This window comes from Pygocentrus nattereri, chromosome 12, assembly GCF_015220715.1.
Source record: "Pygocentrus nattereri isolate fPygNat1 chromosome 12, fPygNat1.pri, whole genome shotgun sequence".
Classification (NCBI taxonomy): domain Eukaryota; kingdom Metazoa; phylum Chordata; class Actinopteri; order Characiformes; family Serrasalmidae; genus Pygocentrus; species Pygocentrus nattereri.
Window position 1 is genome coordinate 32948417 of NC_051222.1, and position 26511 is coordinate 32974927.

The following is a 26511-nucleotide window of genomic DNA, read 5'->3' on the forward strand; positions in this document are numbered from 1 at the left end:
AAAGCCTCCTCCTGCCTTCCTGCAGGATTCACCACCAACCCAAATCTTCCCTTCCTTATTCAGCTATTCAGTGGTTTCTGAAGGCAGTGTAATACTGAAAGTGATATGTAAATGACCTCTGCTTTGATTGGCTGCACTGCACTGCATTGTGCCTCAGTTAAAAATCACCCAGGGCCTAAGCAGGCATGGTATGAGCTCTTTTATGTCTGTTATGATCCATATCCTATTTTTTGTATATGTTGTATAGTCCGGTTTGGTGTGTGTTTTGGAGATGGCTGATAGCACTGTACAGCTCGTTCAGTGCGGCTTTATCATTAGCACTGGAAGCTACGCACACTGCTACTATGTACAGCATAGTCAGCTCTCTTGGCAAATAAAAAGACCCGACTCTGACCATCGCCAACACCGCCAGCGGTGAGAAGTGACTAGAGACTAGCACTGACTGGTTGTCTGGAGTAAGCCATTAGCCTAGCACACACCCTGGCTCACTTGCTTCACTTGCACCTTCTCACGCATCTCTTACGGCCTGCAGGCTCACGCAGCGCTGTGGATCGAAGCAGGCCAAGCTTGCACAGCTCAGTCCGTCTAGAAGCAAAGATTGTGGCTGATTTCTCAGCTCTAGCAGGCTCTGGTGATGGTAGATGTTGGTGCTGGTTGTTGCAGTCATGATATTTGAGTTTTGGTCAGGTTACAATGACAGACAGTAAAACAAAAGAGCAAAAAGCACCATTTATTTTTCTCAAAGGGTCCACTGCAGCTACATGCAGCACTACCAGAACCAAAACAATACACCAGCACATTATTTAATGATTCACCTCATAAATCTTTCAATATAAATGCCTCTAAACTTTGATTTATTTCAAAATAAAAGATGTTGGTACAATAAACCATTTATTGCTTTGTATGTTGTTGCCAATACTTTTCACACCACTTAAAAGTCATTTAGCGACTGAAGACACCAAATGATGAAAGGTGTAATTTTATCCCATTCTTCTTGCAAACAGGTTTTAAGGTGGGAAACAGTATGGGGTCTTCATTTCCACTGTGTGATACTTCTTTCCAGATGCCTCAGAGCCCAGCATTTCTGGACACAGTCAAGCTTTAAGAAGCATGACTGGACATAACTACATAATATAGAGCTTGATAAAGTAATTCTAAATTTGAGCTTGCAAAAGTAATTCTGAGCCCACTGTGGTTATTTTGCTTATAGATGAAGGACAGTTCTTGATGGAGTGCCGCCTGAGAGATCGGAGAACTCAATTATTCGGCTTAGGTTTTTGCCCTTTACACACTGAAATTTCTCCAGATTCCTTACATCTTTTCTGTCATGAAACATAAAGAGTGGAATTTCCAAATCCCTTTCTGTCTTTCTTTGAGAAACATTGTTTATAAACATTTTAAAAATCTTCTCACATATTTATCTGGTCGTCCACAGCCCTTTTCGCTCCTGAGGGTCTAGGCCTTTCTTGTATGTTGCTTTTGTACAAAATTATGATCACATTATGATTACATTTCCATCAGCTGTTTCAAATCGCATCATTATCTAACTATTTGACACCATTACTAACCCTAAATCACCCCATCCCAACCACCTTTGGAACGTGTTGCAGACTTGAATGGATGGACAGTAAAAAGGATAGAAAGTAGAAGAACATTTAGTTATGCATCACTTTTTAAAGAGCAATGTTAATGAAGCACTTTAGAGAAGACAGCTTAAATGGCACAATGATATGTAAGACCACAAATTCAAATGAATTCAAATGAACATTTTAGATATATTATATAAACTAAATAAAGGAAACTGTTTGACTTATGACCAGGGTCCTCTCTCTGTGTGGATTTTGCATGTTCTCCCCGTGTCTGTGTGGGTTTCCTCCAGGTTCTCCGGTTTCCTCCCACAGTCCAAAGACATGCAGTCAGGCCGATTGGACATGTTACATTCCCCCTACGTGTGAGTGTGTGTATGAATGTGTATGTCTGTCTGTCTGCACAGCGATGGACTGGCGGCCTGTCCAGGGTGTATCCTGCCTTCTGATCGATGACTGCTGGGATAGGCTCCAGCACCCCCCCAACGATCCTGAGGGAGAAGAGGCTTAGAAAATGTGTGTGTGTCTGTGTGTGTTTGACTTATCATTGACATAAATACTTCCATAAATATATAAGTAACAACAGAATGCAAAGAAATTGAGGAAAAGACAGTCAAGAGCACTAATCTGCTCTTGCTGTGTTATTTTGTGTGTCTTGCACCATGTAAGCGACAGGTTGCTCAACTTCTTCCACGTTACACACTCATTGCCACAGTCCCTCTGAGACAGGCCTGAATACAGGTATGCCACATTTGTGCACTTGTGCATTACTGCCATTACATTGCTTTAGAAGAGTTAATTAGGGCTTATTCAGGAACTAAAGTTGAAAACTCTATAAGGACAAAATTTCTCACTGGGAACTCATTAAAAGGGAAACGTAAAGCATTAGTGGGCTTTTATCCTACACCAGTGTTGCCAAACCTACAGTGATAAGTAAATAACCTCTGCTTTGATTGGCTGTCCTTTTTTGTGAAGCATTCTAAAAGAACTCCAGGTTGAAACATTCCTGATAACTTAAACAGAAAAAGGTGGGGCTGAAGTACTGTAGGCTGAATGGGCAGATATTTAGTACCATGCAAAGCTCAGAAACCACCCTTTATTTTATAGGGACCATTAATTTTATTTCTAGAAAATGGGACTTCTAACAAACCCTCAAAGGACCATCTCAGTACCTTTATTCAGGGAACATAATTGTACTATAATTCATTGAAATGATATTTTCTAAGCTATACTGACTCCACACACCCTCCAGGATTTTTATTTGATTGTTGTATTTTTAAAAAATTGCTAATGAAAAGATGCAAACATTCATTTTTCACGTGGGAAACATTTATGTAAGGTAAACAATTGGACCTTAAAACCATTGCTAACACTGTGTGGTGACTGGGGGAGTCCTAACCAGGGGGAGTGGAGACGACTAAAATTAGGGAGAAAAAAAAATACCCCAAACAGAGACAACCTACATGGGGACCACCATCCAGACCAACCATATTATGCTGTAATCTTTCACTCATTTTGATCAGTAATGAAAATGAGTACAATACAATAGTAAATAACTGTATGGCATCTACAACCAAGTACTATCATCTATGTGTTTTTGATCATTTGAGGACAGCAGCTGTTCTTTGTATTGGGTGGAATGTCATGAAAAACACTAAAAGTAACTAAAAATCATTTGAAATAAAATCTCTTATGAGCTTTCATTAATAGTTAAACAAGTATTTGACTTCTTCTGTAACATTATCACTTTTGGAGGTTTTTGACACTGATGATATACACTCACTGGCCACTTTATTAGGTACACCTTGCTAGTAAAAGGTTGGGCCCCCTTTTGCCTTCAGAACTGCCTTAATTCTTCATGGCACACTTTCAACAAGGTGTTGGAAACGTTCCTCAGAGATTTTGGTTGGTTATTTGAGTTCCTGTTGCCTTTCTATCATCTGGAACCAGTCTGCCCATTCTCTTCTGACCTCTCACATCAACAAGGCATTTTCGTCCACACAACTGACCGCTCACTGGATATTTCCTCTTTTTCGGACCGTTCTCTGTAGATCCTAAAGATGGTTGTGTGTGAAAATCCCAGTAGATCAGCAGTTCCTGAAATACTCAGACCAGCCCGTCTGGCACCAACAACCACGCCACGTTCAAAGTCCCTTAAATCCCCTTTCTTCCCCGTTCTGATGCTCGGTCTGCACTTCAGCAAGTTGTCTTGACCACCTCTACATATCTAAATGCACTGAGTTGCGGCCATGTGGTTGGCTGATTAGCTATTTGTATTAACAAGCAACTGAATAAACCTAATAAAGTGGCCGGTGTGTGTATAACAAGTAAAAAATAATTAAAAACACCACATGCAGTGGGACCCTCTGATGGCTGAGAAGCTCTAAACAACTGCCAATGACACTTTTAGTAAGAACTGGCCCTGAGTAAAATAACATGGTCAGTAACTGCACTAGGAATTAATTCCTCATATGTTGTTAGTCCATTTGCACTCTCTCTTAAATGGTTAGCAAATACATGTCAGACAAAAACAAAGCTCTCAAAAACACTGTCGCTTTCATGTGCAGAACTGTAGACTGCATGAGGGGATGGAAGAGGAGCAGCAGACAATCAGCTGTGACCACACTACAACAGAAGAATGTTCTGACCATAACATCTACTTGATGTATCTATGTCTTCTTTCAGCTGCTCCCTTTAGGGGTTGCCACAGCGGATCATCTGCCTCCATCTTGCCCTATCCACTGCCTCCTCTACTTTTACACCAACCATCTCCATGTCCACCTTCACTACATCCATAAACCTTCTCTGAGGTCTACCTCTTCTCCTTCTACCCGGCAGCTCCATCTCCAACATTCTTTGCCCAATATATCCACTATTCCTCCTCAACACATGTCCAAACCATCTCAACCTGGCCTCTCTGACTTTATCTCCAAACTGCTCCACCTTCACTGTCCCTCTGATCTGCTCATTTCTAATCTTGTCCATCGTTGTCACTCCCAACAAAAATCTCAGCATCTTCATCTCCGCCACCTCCAGCTCAGCCTCCTGTCTTTTAGACAGAGCCACAGTCTCCAAACCAAACATCATAGCAGGACGCACTACTGTCTTGTAAACCTTCCCTTTCACTCTTGCTGCTATCCTTCTCACACATCAGCCCTGACACCCGTCTCCACCCACTCCATCCTGCCTGCACCCTCTTCTTCACCTCTTTTCTACACTGTCCATTGATCTGGATGGTTGACCCAAGATATTTGAAGTCATCCACCTTTATGACCTCTACTGACCTTCATTCCTCTTCTCTCTAGTGCAAACCTCCACCTCTCCAGATTCTCTTCCACCTGCTCTCTACTCTCACCACAGATTACAATGTCATCTGCAAACATCATGGTCCATGGAGCCTCCTGCCTGACCACATCTGTCAGCCTGTCCATCACCACTGCAAACAAGAAGGGGCTCAAAGCTGATCCCTGATGTAACCCCACCTTCACCTTGAAACCATTTGCCACTCCAACTGCACACCTCACCACTGTCTCACTATCCTCATACATGTCCTGCACCACCCTAACATACTTTTCAGCTACACCTGACTTCCTAATACAGTACCACAGTTCTTCAATTCTTCATCCTTTTTAAAGCTGCCCTCACTTCCACCTTACTAATTCTCTGCACTTCCTGATCCACTATCTCTCCCCCCGTTGTCCTCCTCTCTCTCTCATTCATTAGTTCTTCAAAGTCCTCCTTCTATCTACTCAACACTCTCTGTTCACTCACTAGTACATTTCCCTCTCTATCCTTTATGAGCCTAACCTGCTGTACATCCTTTCCAGCTCTATCTCTCTGTTTAGCCAAACGATACAAGTCCTTTACTCCTTCTTTACTGTCCAGCCTCTTATACAGCTCATCATAGGCCTGAGCCTTTGCCTTTGCCACCATTCCTTTCGCTATGCGACTAGCCTCACAGAACTCCTGCCTACTTCCTTCATCTCTCTGGTTATCCCACTTTTTCTTAGCTGCCTTCTTCTTCTGAATACTCTCCTGGACCTCCTCATTCCACCACCAACTTTCCTTGTCTTCTTTCCTCTGACCATACAAAACACCCAACACATTCCTGCCAGTTTCTCTCACCACCTTAGCTGTAGTTTCCCAGTCCTCAGGTAGCTCCTCACTGCCCCCAAGGGCCTGTTGCAATTTTTCCATGAACTGCCTGTAACCATCCTCCTCCTTCAGCTTCCACCATCTAATCTTTGGCTCTGTCTTCACTCTCTTCCTCTTCTTTGTTTCTAATCTCATTCTACAGACAACCACCCTATGCTGCCTTGCTACAATCTCCAATCTCCTTTAGGTGGCCAACAGCACCGGAGGCGGTCGTTGTTAACCCGGGCCTCGACCGATCCGGTATGGCAATCATATTTGTGATCCGCATGATGGTTTTGGCACTAGTTTTACGCCGGATGCCCTTCCTGACGCAACCCTCACCATTTATCCGGGCTTGGGACCGGCACCAGAAATACACAAAGTACACCCCTAATGGCTGGTTTATAACATCTACTTGATGTATATGTTTCCTAAACACCATCCCTGGAGCACATATAACCCTACAGTTACAGGATCACAATGAAACAGTCTGGGCCACTGAACCTTCTGACTGATTTGGAAAAGCAAAGCCAATTTTTTATCCATGCACATGAACTAACAAAAGAAAACAAACAATATTTATAGCTGTTAGGATCTTATATAACCAGATTAAACTATATGAAACAATGCTGATTTATTTTAAGAATGTGTTTGGGTGGACACTGACAGTCTTAACAGTTTGCAGTATGCCTTTTATTGAGCAGAATAAAATGGCCCATGGTCAGGGCCCAGCCTGTACCATCGGCCTCCAGCAGAGGGCAATGATGGGGAGGCGCCACAAGTTCATGGTTTAATCCAATTGCCCATGGGCTGATTAGACCCAACCTGTCGCACCTGTGAACTCCTCTACTTAAGGCGGTGGCAAACAACAGCCCTTTGTCACACCTTTGTAGAGGGGTGACTGGAACGGTCGGTATTTAAATGAAGAGAAAATGGAAAGAAATGAAAAAAGGGCTGGAAAAAAAAGAGAGAATTTGCCCCCAAACTACTTAAAAGCTCAGAAAGAAGGCTTAAACGAGGAATGACTCCAAGCCATAGAGAAGTGTTTGCTCCTCAAAGAGCAAACAGGTGAAGCATAAAGCCGCCCTTCTTCTCATAATCATGGAGGAAATATCTTTTGTTTTCTGATAATCTTTAATTTAACTTTTCTATCCCAGCCTTTGTTTGAGCATGCTGCTTTCAGCCTCCCCTATCTTTGCCCTGTGCCACATTTTATTCCTATTCATTGAGGTCTTTTACCTGTTTTTGCCTGTGCTTCCCGGTGCCGCAGCGATAACTCCTCAGACCACCATCAGCAGTGGGTCTGAGCCACCCCAACATGCCTAAGCACTCCATTCACACTCCATCTCATTAAATTCATTTAAGACCTTTTTTCATGCGCTGATCTGAGTGGATCAGACACAGCAGTGCTGCTGGATTTTGTAAACACCTCAGTGTCTCTGCTGGTCTGAGAATAGTCCACCAACCAAAAACATCCTGCCAACAGTGTCCTGTGGACAGCATCCTGTGACCACTGATGAAGGACTAGAGGATGGGGCAGTCATAGGCTGGAGGTTAGGGAACCAGCCTTGTGACCAGAAGGTCGCCAGTTTGATCCCCAGAGCTGACAGCACATGACTGAGGTGTCCTTGAGCAAGACATCTAACCCCTAACTGCTGCCTGGGTGCTGCGGATTGGGCTGCACACTGCTTTGGGCAAGTGTGCTCACTGCCCCCTAGTGTGTGTGTGCTCACTAGTGTGTATGTGGTGTTTCACTTCACGGATGGGTTAAATGCGGAGGTGAAATTTCCCCGTTTGTGGGATTAATAAGGATCGCGTAATCTTAATGACCAACACAAACTGTGTTGACTGACAAGGTAGGGGTGTCTAATAGAGTGGACAGCAATGGACAGTGTTGAAAAACTCCAGCAGCACTGCTGTGTCTGATCCACTCAGACCAGCACAACCACCACCATGTCAGTGTTACTTCAATGCTGAGATTAATCCACCACCCAAAGAGTACCTGCTCTGTGAGGGTCTATGGGGGTCCTGACCACTGAAGAACAGGGTAAAAGGGGGTAACAAAGTATCAGAGAAACAGATGGACTACAGTCTGTAACTGTAGAACTACAAAGTGCAGCTATACAGTAAGTGGAGCTGATAAAGTGGACAATGAGTGTAGAATCATTGTAGGTATCATTGTGTAATCATGTAGGTTATAATGTTATGCCTGATCAATGTATGTATAGATTTTTAATCCTGTTACATAGGAACTAACAAAGTAAATAGTAAAAATGTCACGTCACTGTCAACTCGATGATGATTCATTTAACTGAGGTCAAGAAGAGGAGGTACGAGTCTCTGTACAGTTTAAACGGAGAAAGTTCACTGACTGTTAAAGTCCTATGCAGATGTGTTTCAAGCCAAGCACTGGTTATTAATCCAGTTTGAGTCGTCAGGATGAGAAACATCTTGTTGATCCTCCTCTTCTTTTTCACAGCTGGTGAGTCTTTTCTTTCTATGCTTCTTATTTCACTACTCACTACACCCATAGATCCACTCTGATTCACTGTTTTCTCTCTCTCTCTCTCTCTCTCTCTCTCTCTCTCTCTCTCTCTCTCTCTCTCTCTCTCTCTCTCTCTGAGTCTCTCTAGACGTTTACTGACATTGTATCCAAAGTATGGTTTAGTACTGAGAACGACGTATTAAAAATGAAAACGATAGCTTTGGAATGAAACTTGTGGATGGTAAAGTACCTTTACTCTCGTTACTGTACAGGTTATGGTACTTTTTTGGAGTTTAATGAATACTATTACTGCAACTTGAGTTTACGCATGTTGTTTTAAGATCATAAAGCTTGTTTTGCTTCCTGTGAGTGATGCTATTGTTTCATGGTCAATCAAATCATTACGTGGTCCACCTTCTTTTCCTCAGCCGTCCAATTACTGTTTTGCAACCACTGCTATCTGCCATTGCCACAGGCCTTCAGTTTATCATCACACCAGTGTGAATTTAAAGCTTCAGTTGCAGCTGATAGATGTACCTGGGGATGTTTAAAAAATAAGACGTTACTTCCCGCGCAAAGCCGAAAGTTTTTGGTACTAATAGTGCTTCTTTATTGGTAAACCTGTCACAGGCAAGTCAAAGCAACCATCTACCATTCGGTCAGTGCATTAAGTTAACACAGTGATAACTTAAAATTGACCATTACCTTTTTTCAAGGCTGGCTTGGCAGTGCTTTTGCTTACAGTGACTTGACTGAGGTTCTTCCTCTTTGCACATTTCAACCGTCTGATTTTATCTCTGTCATGTCGTCATCTTTGGGTCTGCCCGCTGTGCCAGTGTGCTCAAGCCTAGGACGATCATTGTTAGGTTTGGATGTTTTATGTTTGCTGTGTTTATGACTAATCTTTGTGCATTCCCATGGTCTAACTAATTTGTTGTCTTCATTGGGCAAACCTGCCTGTGGTGAGCTGACACATGCTTTATACTGATGCGATCTGCACTGTTGGTTGTGTTTTTGTAAGTTCTGTATTCTGGGTGATTATACTGTTTTCTATCACTACAGAGCAGAAATGTTGAAACAGGTAGGGCAATGGCTTCATGGCTCTCAGGAATAGGCTGTAGCCGGATGTTATTACATTGCAAAACACAGCACTTATGAAAGTTGTATTGACCAAGTTGACTAGCCCTTATGTTCACTAATATATGACTATTTTGGCAGCACTTTACTTGAAGGGTGTCTATATAACACATTCATAACATCTTACATAAACTCTTCATAACATGGTAATGAATGTTTAAAATCAATGATTATAAAGTATACATATTTTAAATGATATTTATGTGAACTAGTATGTCAATTTACTTTAAAAAAAGTTTTTATTTTTAGTAAAATGCCCCATTTATGGACAGTCAAAATAAAAATGACCTCACTTTGTTCCTTTGGTCATTCAGGATGCTCAGGTATATTTCACCTATGCTTTTGATTTGTTTTAAAATATTTTTTTCACTTTACAACACGGAGAGCAAATTACTCTTAAAAATGCTTAGGAACAATCATTCAACTGAATCTTAGCATGAGGGTGTGGTGTACACTTAATGACCAAAGGGGTAAAGCAAGGTCAGTTTTATTCTGGATCTCCAGAAATGAGGCTGTTACCGAAAATAATATAGTTTTTATACTTAAATAGCGAAGTTTTATTTTGAAAAATATCTCTCTCAGTAAAAAGACATAGTAGTCCATACTAATATCATATATAACATGCTTGCTTTTTGACTGTTCAAATAAACATATATGAGCATGTCATGAAACATTTATGTAAGATGTTATGTGATACTACTTGTTTTCTGATGGAAACGCAAATGTGGTCACTTTGTTTCCAAAGTGCAAAGAATACAGATAAAATGTACTTAATTCAAAGTATCAAACACTTTACTGTAGCCCAAAGAAATAAGGCTACATGACAACTTTATAAGCCTTTTAATGACAACTGACATAAACCTATATGAACATTTTATAAAGGCTTATTCCAATAAGCAGCAGTTTCAACTTTCACTGTGAAGTTAATATAACACCTCTGTGAAGTTATACAGGTTTTTGTTGATAATAGGCTATTGTCACACTGTTTGGGTAGAAATGACATAGTGAATATTATGACTGCTGACTCTGTAGCTCAGTGTATTTCCTGGTATGCCAATCACATAATGATGATTATTCAGTTCAGCTAATCTCAATTCAACTGTGCAGTATAACAAAACACAAAACAAGTCAGGAGAAACATAGTAAGAGTCCAAATTTCCAAAATATACAAAGTGTGTATAGTTTTAGATTATATTAAGTGACACTTGTTAGTCCCACAGTGGGGAAAATTTCACCTCTGCAATCTAATCCATTCATGCAGTGAAACACCACATACACACTAATAACGACACACAATAAAGGGCAGTGAGCACAATTGCCTGGAGTGGAGGGCAGCCCTATCCACAGCACCCAGGGAGAAATTGGGGGTTAGGTGCCTCAATCAAGGGCACCTCAGTCACATACTGTTGGCTCAGGGGATCGAACCAGCAATCATCCAGTCACAGGGCTGGTTCCCTAACCTCCAACCCCTAGTTCCTAAACCTTGAATATCTCTTCCCAGATGGGAAGTGGCTATGGTGTGTAGGGTCTGAGGTGATACTGCTGGCTTTGCTTAGACATCTTTTCTATTGTAAATGTCCTGCATGGGTGAGACGACAGCTACTGTCATGGACTGAGCTGTTTTAACCACCCTTTACAGTGCAGTCTGTAGTAGCAGTAAAGCTGCCAAACAGATGTGATGCAGCTGGTAAAAAGTAGACCTGTAGAAGTTTCAGAGGAGCTGATGTGGCAGGTTGACTCTACAGATGGTAACACAAGCCAAAGTCAGGATGCAGAAGAGGTTCTTTGTGGACTCTACACAAGAAATACTTTGCAGGGAATCCAAGGAAATCCGTTTCCTATTATTTGTTTTGCAGACTTTGGCCCTACTGTGTAGTGCACTTGACATTTTATTATAGGGAAACATGCCTGAGAACTTGGGTTTTGTAGCTTAATAGCTTTACAGCATGAAGTTGCTTAACACCTCTGAAATGGAAACGTTGATGTCAGAGATCTGTTGTAACTAAACTAACAAAGATTGCATGTGCAATGACCGTGAGAACTGCAAAGGCAAGGAATTCCCATCGCTCATGGTGTCTGAAAGATCTACATGAATGGAATACATGCAGTGGGAATGAGAGGGCACAAAAGGACATAAAAATACCATGATCATTGGCACCTCTAGAAAATTTAAGAATGGAATCTAAGTGAAATATAGCCTCATTTGTATTTTATGTTTTAAAGTTCACCTTTTAGCCATTAGGTTACACTTAAATGATCTGCCATGAACCTCCTACCTTTACCTCACTCTGCCAAAAAAGGGATTACAAGCAGGAACATGGGATTTCGTTGAGGCTGCCACAGGGGCCCCAGATGGGGTTGAAGGTGCTCTGAAGAGGAGTGTGGATCGGATGGTGAGCCTTAGCTGCATCATTCATGATGCAATGGATTTGTTTGGTGCATTCAGGCACCACTCTTAAACTGTTCTATGTAAATGAGGCGTCCATTCACAGGGCAATGAAGTACATGCCAGTCAGCATTCCCCAAGTCCCATCAACAGTGAGAAACACCAGGTTGTCACTACTTGTCCTGGGGAAATGTTGCACCAAGTCACCAAGCCCACAGATAGAAGATATCGGATGGCTTCCAGAAGTCATTCAAAAGTGGTGTGTCATAAAATATGACGGAGACCTCTACCCAGGCATCATCATCACCATTGAGTGAGGTGTATGCACCATATGGGAGAAAACAGATACTTCTGCCAGAGAAGACATGATCTGGCACATATTCCAGCATGTCATTTGTTTTATTCCACCTCTTCAACTTGTAATATCCACCACCATGAGATCCAAAAGACAATTGGGCAGAGTTTAAATATTCGGATAAGAGTTTAATGACTGAATGAAAAGATACTGGACTATATCAGTTGCCTGTCGTGCTCTGTAAATTAGGTCCTTATTTAATGTCCTTTGCTAAACTTCACCATTTTAGTCTATTACATTAACATTAAAATCATACTAGGAAATTCAAATAGGAATGCTTATTTAAAGAACATTTACTTTTTCCTGCATCAGCAACCTTCATAAAGTCAGTCCTGTCACACAGGACATTGTGATCCCCTCAGTTGACTGAAACATTGATTATATTTCTTATAGGACTTATTAAACCATGTTAGGGACATATGCAGAAAATGCTTTTTGTGTCAAAGAAATTCATTAGAAAACCTTTCTAACATACGGATTTGTCTGTAACAGAACCTGACATTTCAGGAATTAAATATGAGTTCAAATGTATTTTATTCAAGCATTTCATTGATGTCAGAATCAAGAATAAGATCTTATTTCCACAAGATTTTGAGAAGTGATTTCTCAATTACATTTTTTTTTTATTTGGAGCCATAAAAATGTTAACTGAAAGTCAAAGAATATCCACATATAAACATACTCAAGTATCAAAAAAACCTTCATGTTTAAATAGATAAAATTAATAGTGAGAGGAAACATGGACAGTAAAGAATAAGTTCTTCTGGCTTCATATTTTAAGGTTAAATGCTACAAAAAGTGTTTTTTTATTCAAGCAATGCCATTGATTCCTTAAAAACACCTAAATGGGTGAATCAAAAATGCAATCATTTTAATTATTAATTATTTTAATTTATTCTGATATTTCTTATTGAGTAAAAATAAATCATTTGCATTTTGTGGCCATGATTTTTTTTTATCTATTTCTGCCCTCATTGATCCCTGCTGAGTGCTACACCTTTGATATCCAGCAAAGCAGGCCTTGATATATTTTGTTCAGTATGAGAACACTAATGTTTTGTATAGAAATGTTTTGAATTATTCATATTGACAGCGACATTTACTATCAGTAATAATAGATTTGAATATTATTAATTATAAGCAATTACAAGTTTTGGGTGAGTTTTTGAGCTAGATTACTCACTGATACTTTTCTGCAGGTCAGAAACCACTATTTAGAGAGGGTGAGTCCTGCTGAGTGTTCTGATATGCGCATTGTGTGTATGTTCAATAGTTTGAGGTTATGTTGCCTGAATAGGTACATTATTTCATGATTGCAGGTGAATTTTAGGTGGTTTTTCACTCACTGATGCTTAATCACTCCTTGTTGACCTGTGGCTAGACAGGGCAGGGTCTGCTGATGGGCATAATATGTGTATCATGTCTGCAAGTTGGAACAGTAAAAATGTATGAAGGCAGCACACACATTGCCCACAAAATGAATAATTATAACAAATCAATAGTTACTAATGAACTATTAGATAATGATCATGTTGCAAACTTATAGTTATTAACAAACTGTTAGATAAAACTTAAATTGCTGGTTACTATGAATGTTATTATTAAATGTAATCACACCATTTTTGTAAATTGGATGTGTGAGAAAATTTACAGTAAAGCTTCTGTAGGTCTTTACAACTGCTAACAAGCATTTTTGGTACAGAGCTGGTACAAAAGCATTCTGTTTGGACCAAACCATGAGCAGTTTATTCCTTATTTGAACTTCATATTCATTCAGTGAAGATCAAAATGTTTTATTTATTTTCTCACTCAGTCTCAGTGTTTAATAAAGCTGTATTTATGGAGCTCATATTTCAAAACTGTTACACTGACCTCCAGAAATGAACATGAAAATAAACTGCACATCAATTTGCTCAATCATAAAAACTACACTGGACAAGCAGAGCCAAAATAATAACAGTGGATATAGAGACAACCTGCTGGTTGACTGTATGTAAACAGGTCAGTCGCAACTGATTCTCATCTAAGCTGAAGACCAGGCACTGACCATCCATAAAAAGGGTCACCTCTGGGGTTATACTGTTCACAATGGACGGTCCATTGTCTTCCCAGCACATCAGCAAGTGATATTCATATAAGCCCTGTTCCACTTTTACAGTGTTATTTACATGATCTCCAAATAATATTGCACTAATTACCCTGGCTAAAACAAATGTACCCTCTTCTACCTCCTGTAGAGATCACTGAGACCACCTCTGCTGTGGCAACAGAAGGATCATCTACATTTTCAGGTAACTTTCATTTCCAAGTTTATATTCTGACAGTGAAGTTTAGGGCATCTGGGGAACCACCAGACAGACCATGTAAGTAATTCTTGGTCATATCAACCAGGTTCTCTCATGGTAGATAGTACATTTGCTGATGGACTAGGTGAAAATAATCAACATTTGTTCAATAAAAAAGTGTTCAACAGCTGTCTGGGCACTGGAAAGTTGTAGTCCCTTTTGGTCCTTGTGCCAAATTTAGGTTGCACACCTAAGCAAGCATTTTTAGCTCTGGCCACCTCCACATAGGGTGCCTTATAAGTTGGGAATAGCAAACTCCTAGACATCTGAGCAAGATGTCTACATCAACACTCCTTGATGGTTGCCACCCTGGAGGGTTATTGTGTGACCTTATGGTTGGCAATCAAAGGGCCATACCAACAATGCAGGGAGTTGACCACCCTCAGGTCAGAAGATAGAAGCTTAATTTCTCGCAAACCTAAGCAAGCTTTTCAGCTCTGGTTCCCTCCACATAGGGTGCCTTGTAAGGCAGGAATAGTAGAATCATGGACATTTAAGCAAGATTTAGTATTAAAACCCATCAGTACCATTTAAAGCCTCATTGTTTCTGTAATTTATACTACCTGTAATGACCAGTAGGAACAAAAATGATCATACTTCACTTGAAGCCTACATGTATAAGGCACTTAGTGCTGTTGTTTTAACTTTTCCCCACAACCCTGTGCAAAACAAATGTACCCTCTTCTGCCTCCTGTAGAATTCACTGAGACCACCTCTGCAACAGAAACATCTACACTTTCAGGTAATTTTCATTTCCAAATTTATATTCAGACATTGAAGTTTAGGGCCTCTGAGGAACCACCAGAGAGACCATGGAAATAATCATTGGAAACACATATTCCTGGTCATTCCTGGCAGTGGGCAGTTGTAGTCCCTTTTGGTCTTCTTGCCAAATTTAGGCTGTACACCTAAGCAAGCTTTTTAGCTCTGGCCCCCTCCACATAGGGTGCCTTATAAGTTGGGAATAGCAAACTCCTAGACATCTGAGCAAGATGAACCCCATCTATGGTTTATATTTTAGGACATCCTCAGACCTCAGCATCAGTGCTCAGACATCAGTCAGAACACCATCATTGCCCTAAAAAACTAACCAACTTCAAATCCAAGGAAAGAAACATAATCATGTCTCAGATCTGCTGTAACTGAACATCAGACCAAACGTCTTTAGATAAAAAGCTCTCAGAACAAATGGCCTCAGAAAAAATGATATCAGACCAAATGCTTTAGCTTTCAGAACAAGTGGCCTCAGAGCAAACATCCTTAGACAAAGTGCTCTTAGACCAAATGCCATCAGAAAAAAAAAAGCTCTCAGACCAAACAGCTTTAGAAAAAATGATATTAGACCAAACGTCCTCAGACAAAAAGCACTTGGTCTAAGTACCTTCAGACAAAAAGCTCTAAGACCAAATGGCTTTGGGAAGAAAAGTTATTAGACTAAATGCCCTTAGACAAAGAGCTCTCAGACCAAACGCCCTTAAATCAAATGCCCTCAGACAAAAAGCTCTTAGACCAAATGGCCTCAAAAAAAAGGTATCAGACCAAGTACCCTCAGACAAAAAACTTTTAGAGCAAATAGCTTTGGGAAAAAAAATTCCCTCAGACAAAGAGCTCTCAGACCAAAAGTCCTTAGACCAAGTGCCCTTAGACAAAAAGCTCTTAGATCAACTGCCCTTAGAGCAAACGCCCTCAGACAAAAAACTCTTAGACCACTTAGTGCGGTGATTCTTTCAGGGAACTCACCCCATCATGTAGCTTGAACACTGCAGTGCTAATCTAGTAAATCTATCGTCCACTGTGATGGGGTAAATTATCTGTGCTAAACTGTGAGTTTCCCATTATGAACCTTTAAGTGCATATCATGGTGTCTGTTGGTATTGTGAAACCAGCAGTCTCACTAACAGTGAGAATTCATGCTGTTTCTTTTCTGATGGGAACGGGAATATGTGTGATTACCACAGTGCAACACAGATGACTTATAGCTGTATAAGGTCAAAGACATAAAAAAAATCAAGACATACATAAACCCATGAGCTCAGTTTAGCTCAGAGTACAGCATGATTCAGACAGTTCAGTAGCCATTATGCTAGTTATTGTCACCAAATATATATCATAAAATCTGTCCAATCCGTTTGTTCTTATAACATTTGTTTACAACCCCATTTCCAAAATAGTTGAGATGCTGTGCAAAATGTAAATAAAATCAAAATGCAATGATGTGCAAATCATTTAAATGATATATTTATTTGAAAATAGTACAAGTACACCATATTAAACATTGAAACAGAAAATTGTATTGCTTTTTGGGGAAAAAAAGCCCATGTGACATTTGATGCCAACAACATGTTCCAAAAAAGCTGGGATGGAGAAACAAAAGGCTGGTAAAATTGTGTAGTGTTAAAAAAAAGGGGACAAGGTTGAAAACCAGTATATGCTTGCTGTGATCTTTTGGGCCATCAGGTGGCACTGCGTTAAAACAGACATGGTTCTGTCACTGAAACCACTGCGTGGGCTCAGAAACACTTCTGAAAACAACTGTCTATAAAAACAGTTTGTTGCTGCATAAACAAATGCAAGTTAACACTCTAAAGAAGAAACTGTACATAAACAGAATCCAGGAATGCTGCCACCTTCTCTGGGCCTGAGCTCATTTAAAATGGTCTGTGGGGAAATGAAAATGTCCTATGGTCCGGTGAATCAACATTTGAAATTCTTTTTGGATATCATGGACACTGTGTCCTCTAGGCTACAGATCACTCAGCTTGTTATCAGTGCACAGTTCAAAAGCCAGTATTCATGATGGTATAGAGGAGCATTAGTGGCATGGGTGAGTCACACATCTGTGAAGGCACCATTAATGCTGAATGATATATTCATGGTTTGGCAACATGTTTAAATGTCCAAGAGGACAAAATAGTCTCTGAATGAGAGACCTGCCACTGTCAAATCTACAGAAGGAATCCAAAAAAAAATCCCACCTCCTTCCAAATAAAACATGTGAGTGTTAAGTCATACAATCCCTGCTGCTGTGAAGACAGATAGTAATGATTTAATCAAAGTATCTTTCATGCCAGTAAGCCATGGCAAATTTCCACAAACAATTTAATGTTAGGTTCACCATAAACCCCACCTTAAGATAATGTGTTTAAGCATAAGCTTTTCCTGAAACCCTGTTTAAAGCAAATATACCCTTTTCTGGTAGAGATCACTGAGACCACAGAAGCACCATCATCTACAAGTTCAGGTAATTTTCATTTCCAAATGTATATTTTGACCATGAAGCTTAGGGCATCTGGGGAACCACCGGACACACCATGTAAGTAAGGTCCTCTTGCCAAATTTAGGTTGTAAGCAAGCTATAACCTGTTCAGCTTTCAGGATTCAGAAGTCAGGAGACCTTCAGCGTAGACCTGACTTTATTGACAAACAGGAAATGTGGGTACAGCTCAGTCGATCACAACCAGTCTGATTAGGAATATTTTAGGAGGACCTTATATACACTGGAAATTGTGGCAGGAGGATAAAGGTAAGGAAGAGGAGTTTTAGGGGGGTAAGCGAGGGGGATGAGGGTGATGAAGAAGAGGGGGTTAAGCAGGGGGATGATAATTACCTTATCAAAAGGACAGAGGTGCCGACTCCCTGGAAGGATGGCATTTTTCAAAACTGTTACACTGACCTCCAGAAATGAACATGAAAATAAACTGCACATCAATTTGCTCAATCATAAAAACTACATTGGACAAGCAGAGCCAAAATAATAACAGTGGATATAGAGACAACCTGCTGTTTGACTGTATGTAAACAGGTCAGTTGCTACTGATTCTCATCTAAGCTGAAGACCAGGCACTGACCATCCATAAAAGGGGTCACCTCTGGGGTTATACTGTTCACAATGGACGGTCCATTGTCTTCCCAGCACATCAGCAAGTGATATTCATATAAGCCCTGTTCCACTTTTACAGTGTCATTTACATGATCACCAAATAAGCTCTGGCCCCCTCCACATAGGGTGCCTTATAAGTTGGGAATAGCAAACTCCTAGACATCTGAGCAACATGTCTACATCAACACTCCTTGATGGTTGCCACCCTGGAGGGTTATTGTGTGACCTTATGGTTGGCAATCAAAGGGCCATACCAACAATGCAGGGAGTTGACCACCCTCAGGTCAGAAGATAGAAGCTTAATTTCTCGCAAACCTAAGCAAGCTTTTCAGCTCTGGTTCCCTCCACATAGGGTGCCTTGTAAGTCAGGAATAGTAAAATCATGGACATTTAAGCAAGACTTAGTATTAAAACTCATCAGTACCATTTAAAGCCTCATTGTTTCTGTAATTTATACTACCTGTAATGACCAGTAGGAACAAAAATGATCATACTTCACTTGAAGCCTACATGAATAAGGCACTTAGTGCTGTTGTTTAAACTTTTCCCCCACAACCCTGTGCAAAACACATGTACCCTCTTCTGCATCCTATAGAATTCACTGAGACCACCTCTGCAACAGAAACATCTACACTTTCAGGTAATTTTCATTTCCAAATTTATATTCAGACATTGAAGTTTAGGGCCTCTGATGAACCACCAGAGAGACCATGGAAATAATCCTTGGAAACACATATTCCTGGTCATTCCTGGCAGTGGGCAGTTGTAGTCCCTTTTGGTCTTCTTTCCAAATTTAGGCTGTACACCTAAGCAAGCTTTTTAGCTCTGGCCCCTTCATTTAGGGTGCCTTTTAAATCATGAAGTCAGGAATAGTAATCTCATGGACATCTGAGAATGATTTCTTCTTCTGTAATATATACTACCTGTAATGGTCAGGAGGAGCAAAAATGATCATACTTCACTTAAAGCCTACATACAGAGCTGATGTTAAAGCTTTTATCCCAAAACCCTGTGTAAAACAAATATACCCTCTTCTGCCTCCTGTAGAGGTCACCGAGACCACTTCTGCCATGATAACAGAAACATCATCAACTACACGTCCAGGTAATTTTAATGCTTATTAGAAGAGCTTTATATGTTTCTGGTTGGTTAAGGCAAAAGGTGAGGGCTGTTTTGAAGATTGCAGATTACACAAAGTTTCTGTTCTTTGAAGAGATGAATAATTTACAAGAATGTATTCAAGTTCTTATGCTACATTCATAACTAGAAAGATATTCTACAATGATACAGACAATGGTGTACATTGACTATGGGCTGCTCTTTATATAGTCTATATACAAGTGAAAAAAGTACAAATTTTTCTAGAACAATTTCTTTTATGGATCAACCATGTGCCTTTAATCCTGAGATCCCAAGACTACACTATGGAGACAAGCAGTGTAATCACAACTAGATGTTCTTTCACATGCCTTTAAGAGTTTTAAGTGTCTGACTTTCTCAGCAACATCTTAGTGATTGAGAGCTACCAGAGTTTTGACAATGCATTGATCCACATCCCCAACACTGCCTATCTAAGGAGTACCCAAATGTATAAATGACTGGTTCTGGGCCTGGAGCATACGGTCAAGACAAACACACCCCTGTTGATCATCAAGAGTAGACCAATGAGGACAAATTAATGAAGAAATCTAGGAATAACCACTGGGTTAGCTGACTCCTCATATAATAAACAAGAGACAATGTGATAAATGAAGGAATTTTGAAAAAGCTTATAACGAGACTGACTGCTAGATGTAGTAGCACAGAAGAGATGTAACAGAGGTTCAGAAGGCTACTAATGACAATTCATCACTAAATTATACTTAGATGGGTTTTCTATTCCTGTCCATGGTGCCAGTCCAGTGCCTTTTTAACCACAGCAACAAGTAGTTGTATGATATCATAGGTAGACAACACCTGAGTGATCTTGTTTGTCTTGGGAACTGAGACTGACTAACTTGGCTGCAGTCATAAACGAGAAGTCACAAAGATTTGCTGCAGTCTTAGGTGATTCATTGCCACCAGCAAGTCCTTGGGCAGCCGACACCATGTCCCCATATAAAAACAAAGATTTCTACTCTGACAATCAGATAAAAGAGAGTTCTCCATGGCCCTAGATGCACCATTTTGCTATAGGCTTTAAGAAGATTGTCATACAGTATGTATACTTACACTCTTATCTGGGGAACCACCAGACAGACCACGTAAGCATTAATGTGAAAAACATTTTCAACCAGGTTCTGTCTTGGTACATAGTACGTCGGCTGATGGACAAGGTGAAAACAGGAGTGTTCAAAAACTTCCTGGGTCCTGTGCAGACACAGTCTGTTTAGTCCCTTCATGGTTGTAACACCAAAGCAAACCTTGGGTGCCTTGGAAGTCAATTCAACTGTTCTCCCAGCTATGATGACCATTTGTCAAAAGAGACTAAATTTACTTTCACTTTCAGACTAAATTTACGATGCATTCAGTGCTGTGATTCTTTCAGGAAACTCACCCACCCTGTATCCTGAACATTGCAGGTCCCTATGCAATATCCAGGCAACTAATTAGTCACCAAGAAATACAAAACTTCAGATAGATAGATTACCAGAGATCAAAAAAGGCAGTGCAATAAAAGCTGTACAAGGAGGCAGAGATAACAGCATATAATGACAATACTGAATAAACATGTGCATATATTGGTACTGAATCAATCATTCTGATGGGGCAAATTATCAGTGGTATGTGGTGGGTTTCCCCTTGTGAGCCTTAAAGAAGTACTTCACATATAAGGTAGCCAACCTAGTGTCCCTAGAGTGCTTCAGGAATTAGTTCCGGTAATTCAACTCTTGTCCAACAGGTGTGTTTGTGATGACCGTACACCCTTAACATGTTCAGACGTTGTTTGAATGCGTTATTCTCATGAAGGAAGTGCATTTCCCGAATTATAACAAAAGCTGTGATGTCAGGTCAATACACATCTCATTGAGAAATCATCTGAAGATTTACTCTGAGTTCTGCAGCTCAGTGAAAGTATGGATTTCATGATTATGCTAGCACGGCAAAAAATGACGTCTTGACAAGTGAAATCATCTTAAATCCAGTCAAGCTATCTAATATATCCCATGTTGAGATGGTTGTACACGTATTATAGTATTATCTTGAATAATCTAACATTTTTTACTTGTTTTAAGTAGTTTTATTACGTAAAATTACTTCACTGTACAGTAAGAGTTTTTTGCTGATTTTAATCCAATTTCCTAAAATAAGCAAAATTATCTGCCAAAATAGTGAGATAATTTTGCTTAGTAAAATTACTTTAAAGAAGTAAAAAATGTCGAAGATCAAGCTAAATAACCTTAAATTAAGCTTATAACAGTCTCAACAGGAGAAATGTTAGATATCTTGACTATATTTAAGATAATTTTACCATTTTTTGCAGTAAGGATAGTATTTTTAGTGCACTCATAAACAACTCTCTTTTTCAGGTCTGAATATCACAGTTCTTGAAGATTGCAAGGTCTGGAGATACGTTAGTGAGAAGCATATTGACTTCCTCAAAGCCATAGCTAACTGTGCAGACTCCAAAGTGTTTATATTCTTTTCTATTTTTAGGCTAATGCCACCCAAGAGTGTACAAAGAACCTCCTGAATCAGATTGACAACATCACTACTGAAGTGTTATTAAAGAAAGTAAGTATATGTTGAACCTGATTGGTAGTTTAGCAGTAAACTATTGCTCGAATGCTTCTGACTGCTCTCTATAAATACTGTTGTAACAATTTTATGACCTTGATGTCTTATCTAAATAGCATGGCAGTTTTTATGTTTTTTTGTATATGAACTTCAGCTTCTGATTGTTGAACAGGATGTGGAGGTCGCATTGGAGATCCTTACTACTCAAGAACACAGTAAGCCTGTCGCAACAACTAACCAAGATGGACTAGTGTCCTCTTTCAATAGCATACTGAGAGCCACAGACAAACTGATGTCTACTTTGGTGAGGAAAGTAGAGACCAACTCTTCTATTAGCATCTCCCTTGAAACTATAGGTAACCACAACCACTTAGGCATGCAATGTATTGTGAAAGCTTTACTTACACTTTCATAATAATTATCAGAACACTACATATTTGGAGATAATCCCACTTACCTACATTATGTTTCTCCTTCAGAGGCTCGTGTTTTTGAAGTTGGACCAAGTTGTTCCTTGATGGAAATCCCTCAGCTTGACACAGCAGATGCTAAAATGGATATTGATCTCATTGGGATTTCTAAAAACAAGATGAATCAAGGTATGATCACTATTATTATTATTATTATTATTATTATTATTATTATATTCATTTGAAACAGTTCTTTTTGTCCTTTCCATAGCATTAAGACCACCTGTCTCTAATAACTGTGTAGTTACATGTGAAAGACACATGCAGCAACAATACAACTACTAATGATTTAGTCACAAGTAATTACACAGGTGTCTTAATACTTATAATAGCCTATTCAATCTCTTGTGATTACACAAGGGTAATAACATAAACGACCAAGTCATCAGCAGTTACATTGTTGTTGCATATGTTATTTATGTGTAACTACATAGTTATTAAAGACACTTGAGCCACGAAGTGGGACAGAATAGGTGGACTAAGATTTCTCACATTGTAGCTCCAGTGTTAGCTAAATAAATAAATAAATAAATAGATAAACACAATGAAAGAAATTGTGGTACAATTATTGTGTGGTGTTTAATGTGTGTTTCAGGGTACGCAGCTGTAGCGTTCATGAGCTACACCAACATGTCGAATTCCAGCCTGTTCAGTACAACTATCAGCACAATGAAACTTCTATCCACTGTGGTTTCAGCCACGCTCCCCAGAACCAGAAACACAAGACTCACCAAACCAGTCAACTTCACCCTGAAGCACACTGCAGTGAGTTACTCACTTCTGTTTAGATGGACTGATGGCAACATATAGCAGGTCATAGAGCAAGATACTGTAAAAAACATTCATGTAAACATATATAATGTGTGTGTAGATAGATAGATAGATAGATAGATAGATAGATAGATAGATAGATAGATAGATAGATAGATAGATAGATAGATGGAATGAACAAAATCTAGACTGAAGATATCAAATCTAGGTATTTCATTCTGTTGGTGTGGAAATGTGTGCTTTACAGGACATAACATCATTGACACATGTGTATTACACAGTTGTATGTAACATGTGACCAAAAGTAATGGCATACTTTATATGTTATTTTTCCTCAAATCCAGTAAATTAGTCTACATTTTAATCTCACCCAGCTTTAATGAATAACATAGTGCCCCTTAGATCTACCTTTAAAAAACTAATAATATGCCTAAAAATAAGATACAATTCTTGAAACTATTTATTTTAGCCATTTTAGCAAAAAGCAATTGTAAAAGTTTTGCATGTAAACTTTTTTTTTTCATCCCATGTTCAGGAGTTGGAAACCAGTGGTACCCCCTCCTGTGTCTACTGGAAAGAAACTGACTGGGTCACAGACGGCTGTACACTAATAGAGACCAACAGCACTCATTCTGTCTGCTCCTGTGATCACCTGTCAACCTTCGCTCTCATCATGCAGACCAAACCATCTGAGGTAAACAGACCTGATTTAACCTTTTCATGGGCAATACATCTGAGCAAAACTCATGGCCTAGTCAAACTCCCCTACTGCAGTGAAAAATGTCTCAGCTCATGGCCTGGTCAAACTCCCCTACTGCAGTGAAAACTGTCTCAGCTCATGGCCTAGTCAAACTCCCCTACTGCAGTGAAAACTGTCTCAGCTCATGGCCCAGTCAAACTCCTCTACTGCAGTGAAAACTGTCTCAGCTCAAGGCCTAGTCAAACTCCTCTACTGCAGTGAAAACTGTCTCAGCTCATGGCCTAGTCAAACTCCCCTACTGCAGTGAAAACTGTCTCAGCTCATGGCCCAGTCAAACTCCTCTACTGCAGTGAAAACTGTCTCAGCTCATGGCCTAGTCAAACTCCCCTACTGCAGTGAAAACTGTCTCAGCTCATGGCCTAGTCAAAGTCCCCTACTGCAGTGAAAACTGTCTCAGCTCATGGCCTAGTCAAAGTCCCCTACTGCAGTGAAAACTGTCTCAGCTCAAGGCCTAGTCAAACTCCCCTACTGCAGTGAAAACTGTCTCAGCTCATGGCCTAGTCAAACTCCCCTACTGCAGTGAAAACTGTCTCAGCTCATGGCCTGGTCAAACTCCCCTACTGCAGTGAAAACTGTCTCAGCTCATGGCCTAGTCAAACTCCCCTACTGCAGTGAAAACTGTCTCAGCTCAAGGCCTAGTCAAACTCCTCTACTGCAGTGAAAACTGTCTCACCTCATGACCTAGTCAAACTCCCCTACTGCAGTGAAAACTGTGTCAGCTCAAGGCCTAGTCAAACTCCCCTACTGCAGTGAAAACTGTCTCAGCTCATGGCCTGGTCAAACTCCCCTACTGCAGTGAAAACTGTCTCAGCTCAAGGCCTAGTCAAACTCCCCTACTGCAGTGAAAACTGTCTAACCTCATGACCTAGTCAAACTCCCCTACTGCAGTGAAAACTGTCTCAGCTCAAGGCCTAGTCAAACTCCCCTACTGCAGTGAAAACTGTCTCAGCTCATGGCCCAGTCAAACTCCTCTACTGCAGTGAAAACTGTCTCAGCTCAAGGCCTAGACAAACTCCCTTACTGCAGTGAAAACTGTCTCAGCTCATGGCCTAGACAAACTCCCCTACTGCAGTGAAAACTGTCTCAGCTCATGGCCTGGTCAAACTCCCCTACTGCAGTGAAAACTGTCTCAGCTCATGGCCTGGTCAAACTCCCCTACTGCAGTGAAAACTGTCTCAGCTCAAGGCCTAGTCAAACTCCTCTACTGCAGTGAAAACTGTCTCAGCTCATGGCCCAGTCAAACTCCTCTACTGCAGTGAAAACTGTCTCAGCTCATGGCCTAGTCAAACTCCCCTACTGCAGTGAAAACTGTCTCAGCTCATGGCCTAGTCAAAGTCCCCTACTGCAGTGAAAACTGTCTCAGCTCATGGCCTAGTCAAAGTCCCCTACTGCAGTGAAAACTGTCTCAGCTCAAGGCCTAGTCAAACTCCCCTACTGCAGTGAAAACTGTCTCAGCTCATGGCCTAGTCAAACTCCCCTACTGCAGTGAAAACTGTCTCAGCTCATGGCCCAGTCAAACTCCTCTACTGCAGTGAAAACTGTCTCAGCTCATGGCCTAGTCAAACTCCCCTACTGCAGTGAAAACTGTCTCAGCTCATGGCCTAGTCAAACTCCCCTACTGCAGTGAAAACTGTCTCAGCTCATGGCCCAGTCAAACTCCTCTACTGCAGTGAAAACTGTCTCAGCTCAAGGCCTAGTCAAACTCCTCTACTGCAGTGAAAACTGTCTCAGCTCATGGCCTAGTCAAACTCCCCTACTGCAGTGAAAACTGTCTCAGCTCATGGCCCAGTCAAACTCCTCTACTGCAGTGAAAACTGTCTCAGCTCATGGCCTAGTCAAACTCCCCTACTGCAGTGAAAACTGTCTCAGCTCATGGCCTAGTCAAAGTCCCCTACTGCAGTGAAAACTGTCTCAGCTCATGGCCTAGTCAAAGTCCCCTACTGCAGTGAAAACTGTCTCAGCTCAAGGCCTAGTCAAACTCCCCTACTGCAGTGAAAACTGTCTCAGCTCATGGCCTAGTCAAACTCCCCTACTGCAGTGAAAACTGTCTCAGCTCATGGCCTGGTCAAACTCCCCTACTGCAGTGAAAACTGTCTCAGCTCAAGGCCTAGTCAAACTCCTCTACTGCAGTGAAAACTGTCTCAGCTCATGGCCTAGTCAAACTCCTCTACTGCAGTGAAAACTGTCTCAGCTCATGGCCTAGTCAAACTCCCCTACTGCAGTGAAAACTGTCTCAGCTCATGGCCCAGTCAAACTCCTCTACTGCAGTGAAAACTGTCTCAGCTCAAGGCCTAGTCAAACTCCTCTACTGCAGTGAAAACTGTCTCAGCTCATGGCCCAGTCAAACTCCTCTACTGCAGTGAAAACTGTCTCAGCTCAAGGCCTAGTCAAACTCCTCTACTGCAGTGAAAACTGTCTCAGCTCATGGCCTAGTCAAACTCCCCTACTGCAGTGAAAACTGTCTCAGCTCATGGCCCAGTCAAAC

At 40.7% G+C, this 26511-nt stretch overlaps 1 protein-coding gene across 2 annotated transcripts in view; it reads left to right on the forward strand.

Annotated features, from left to right (window-relative positions):
* Positions 1-8062: 8062 nt before the first annotated feature.
* The window catches only part of LOC108442227 (adhesion G protein-coupled receptor E3-like), a 29121-nt gene continuing 10672 nt past the window's right edge, over positions 8063-26511 (forward strand). Inside the window, exons 1-12 of one of the 2 annotated variants that reach the window (XM_017722172.2) lie at positions 8063-8202; positions 14321-14374; positions 15126-15170; positions 17628-17669; positions 18904-18948; positions 19356-19412; positions 21818-21861; positions 21945-22022; positions 22198-22381; positions 22505-22624; positions 23091-23260; positions 23802-23960. In XM_017722172.2, coding sequence (XP_017577661.2) covers positions 8160-8202; positions 14321-14374; positions 15126-15170; positions 17628-17669; positions 18904-18948; positions 19356-19412; positions 21818-21861; positions 21945-22022; positions 22198-22381; positions 22505-22624; positions 23091-23260; positions 23802-23960 — 1041 coding nt within the window. In that variant the 5' untranslated portion in view covers positions 8063-8159. The remainder of the gene's footprint in view (positions 8203-14320; positions 14375-15125; positions 15171-17627; positions 17670-18903; positions 18949-19355; positions 19413-21817; positions 21862-21944; positions 22023-22197; positions 22382-22504; positions 22625-23090; positions 23261-23801; positions 23961-26511) is intronic. The other variant, XM_017722173.2, reaches the window with a different exon arrangement.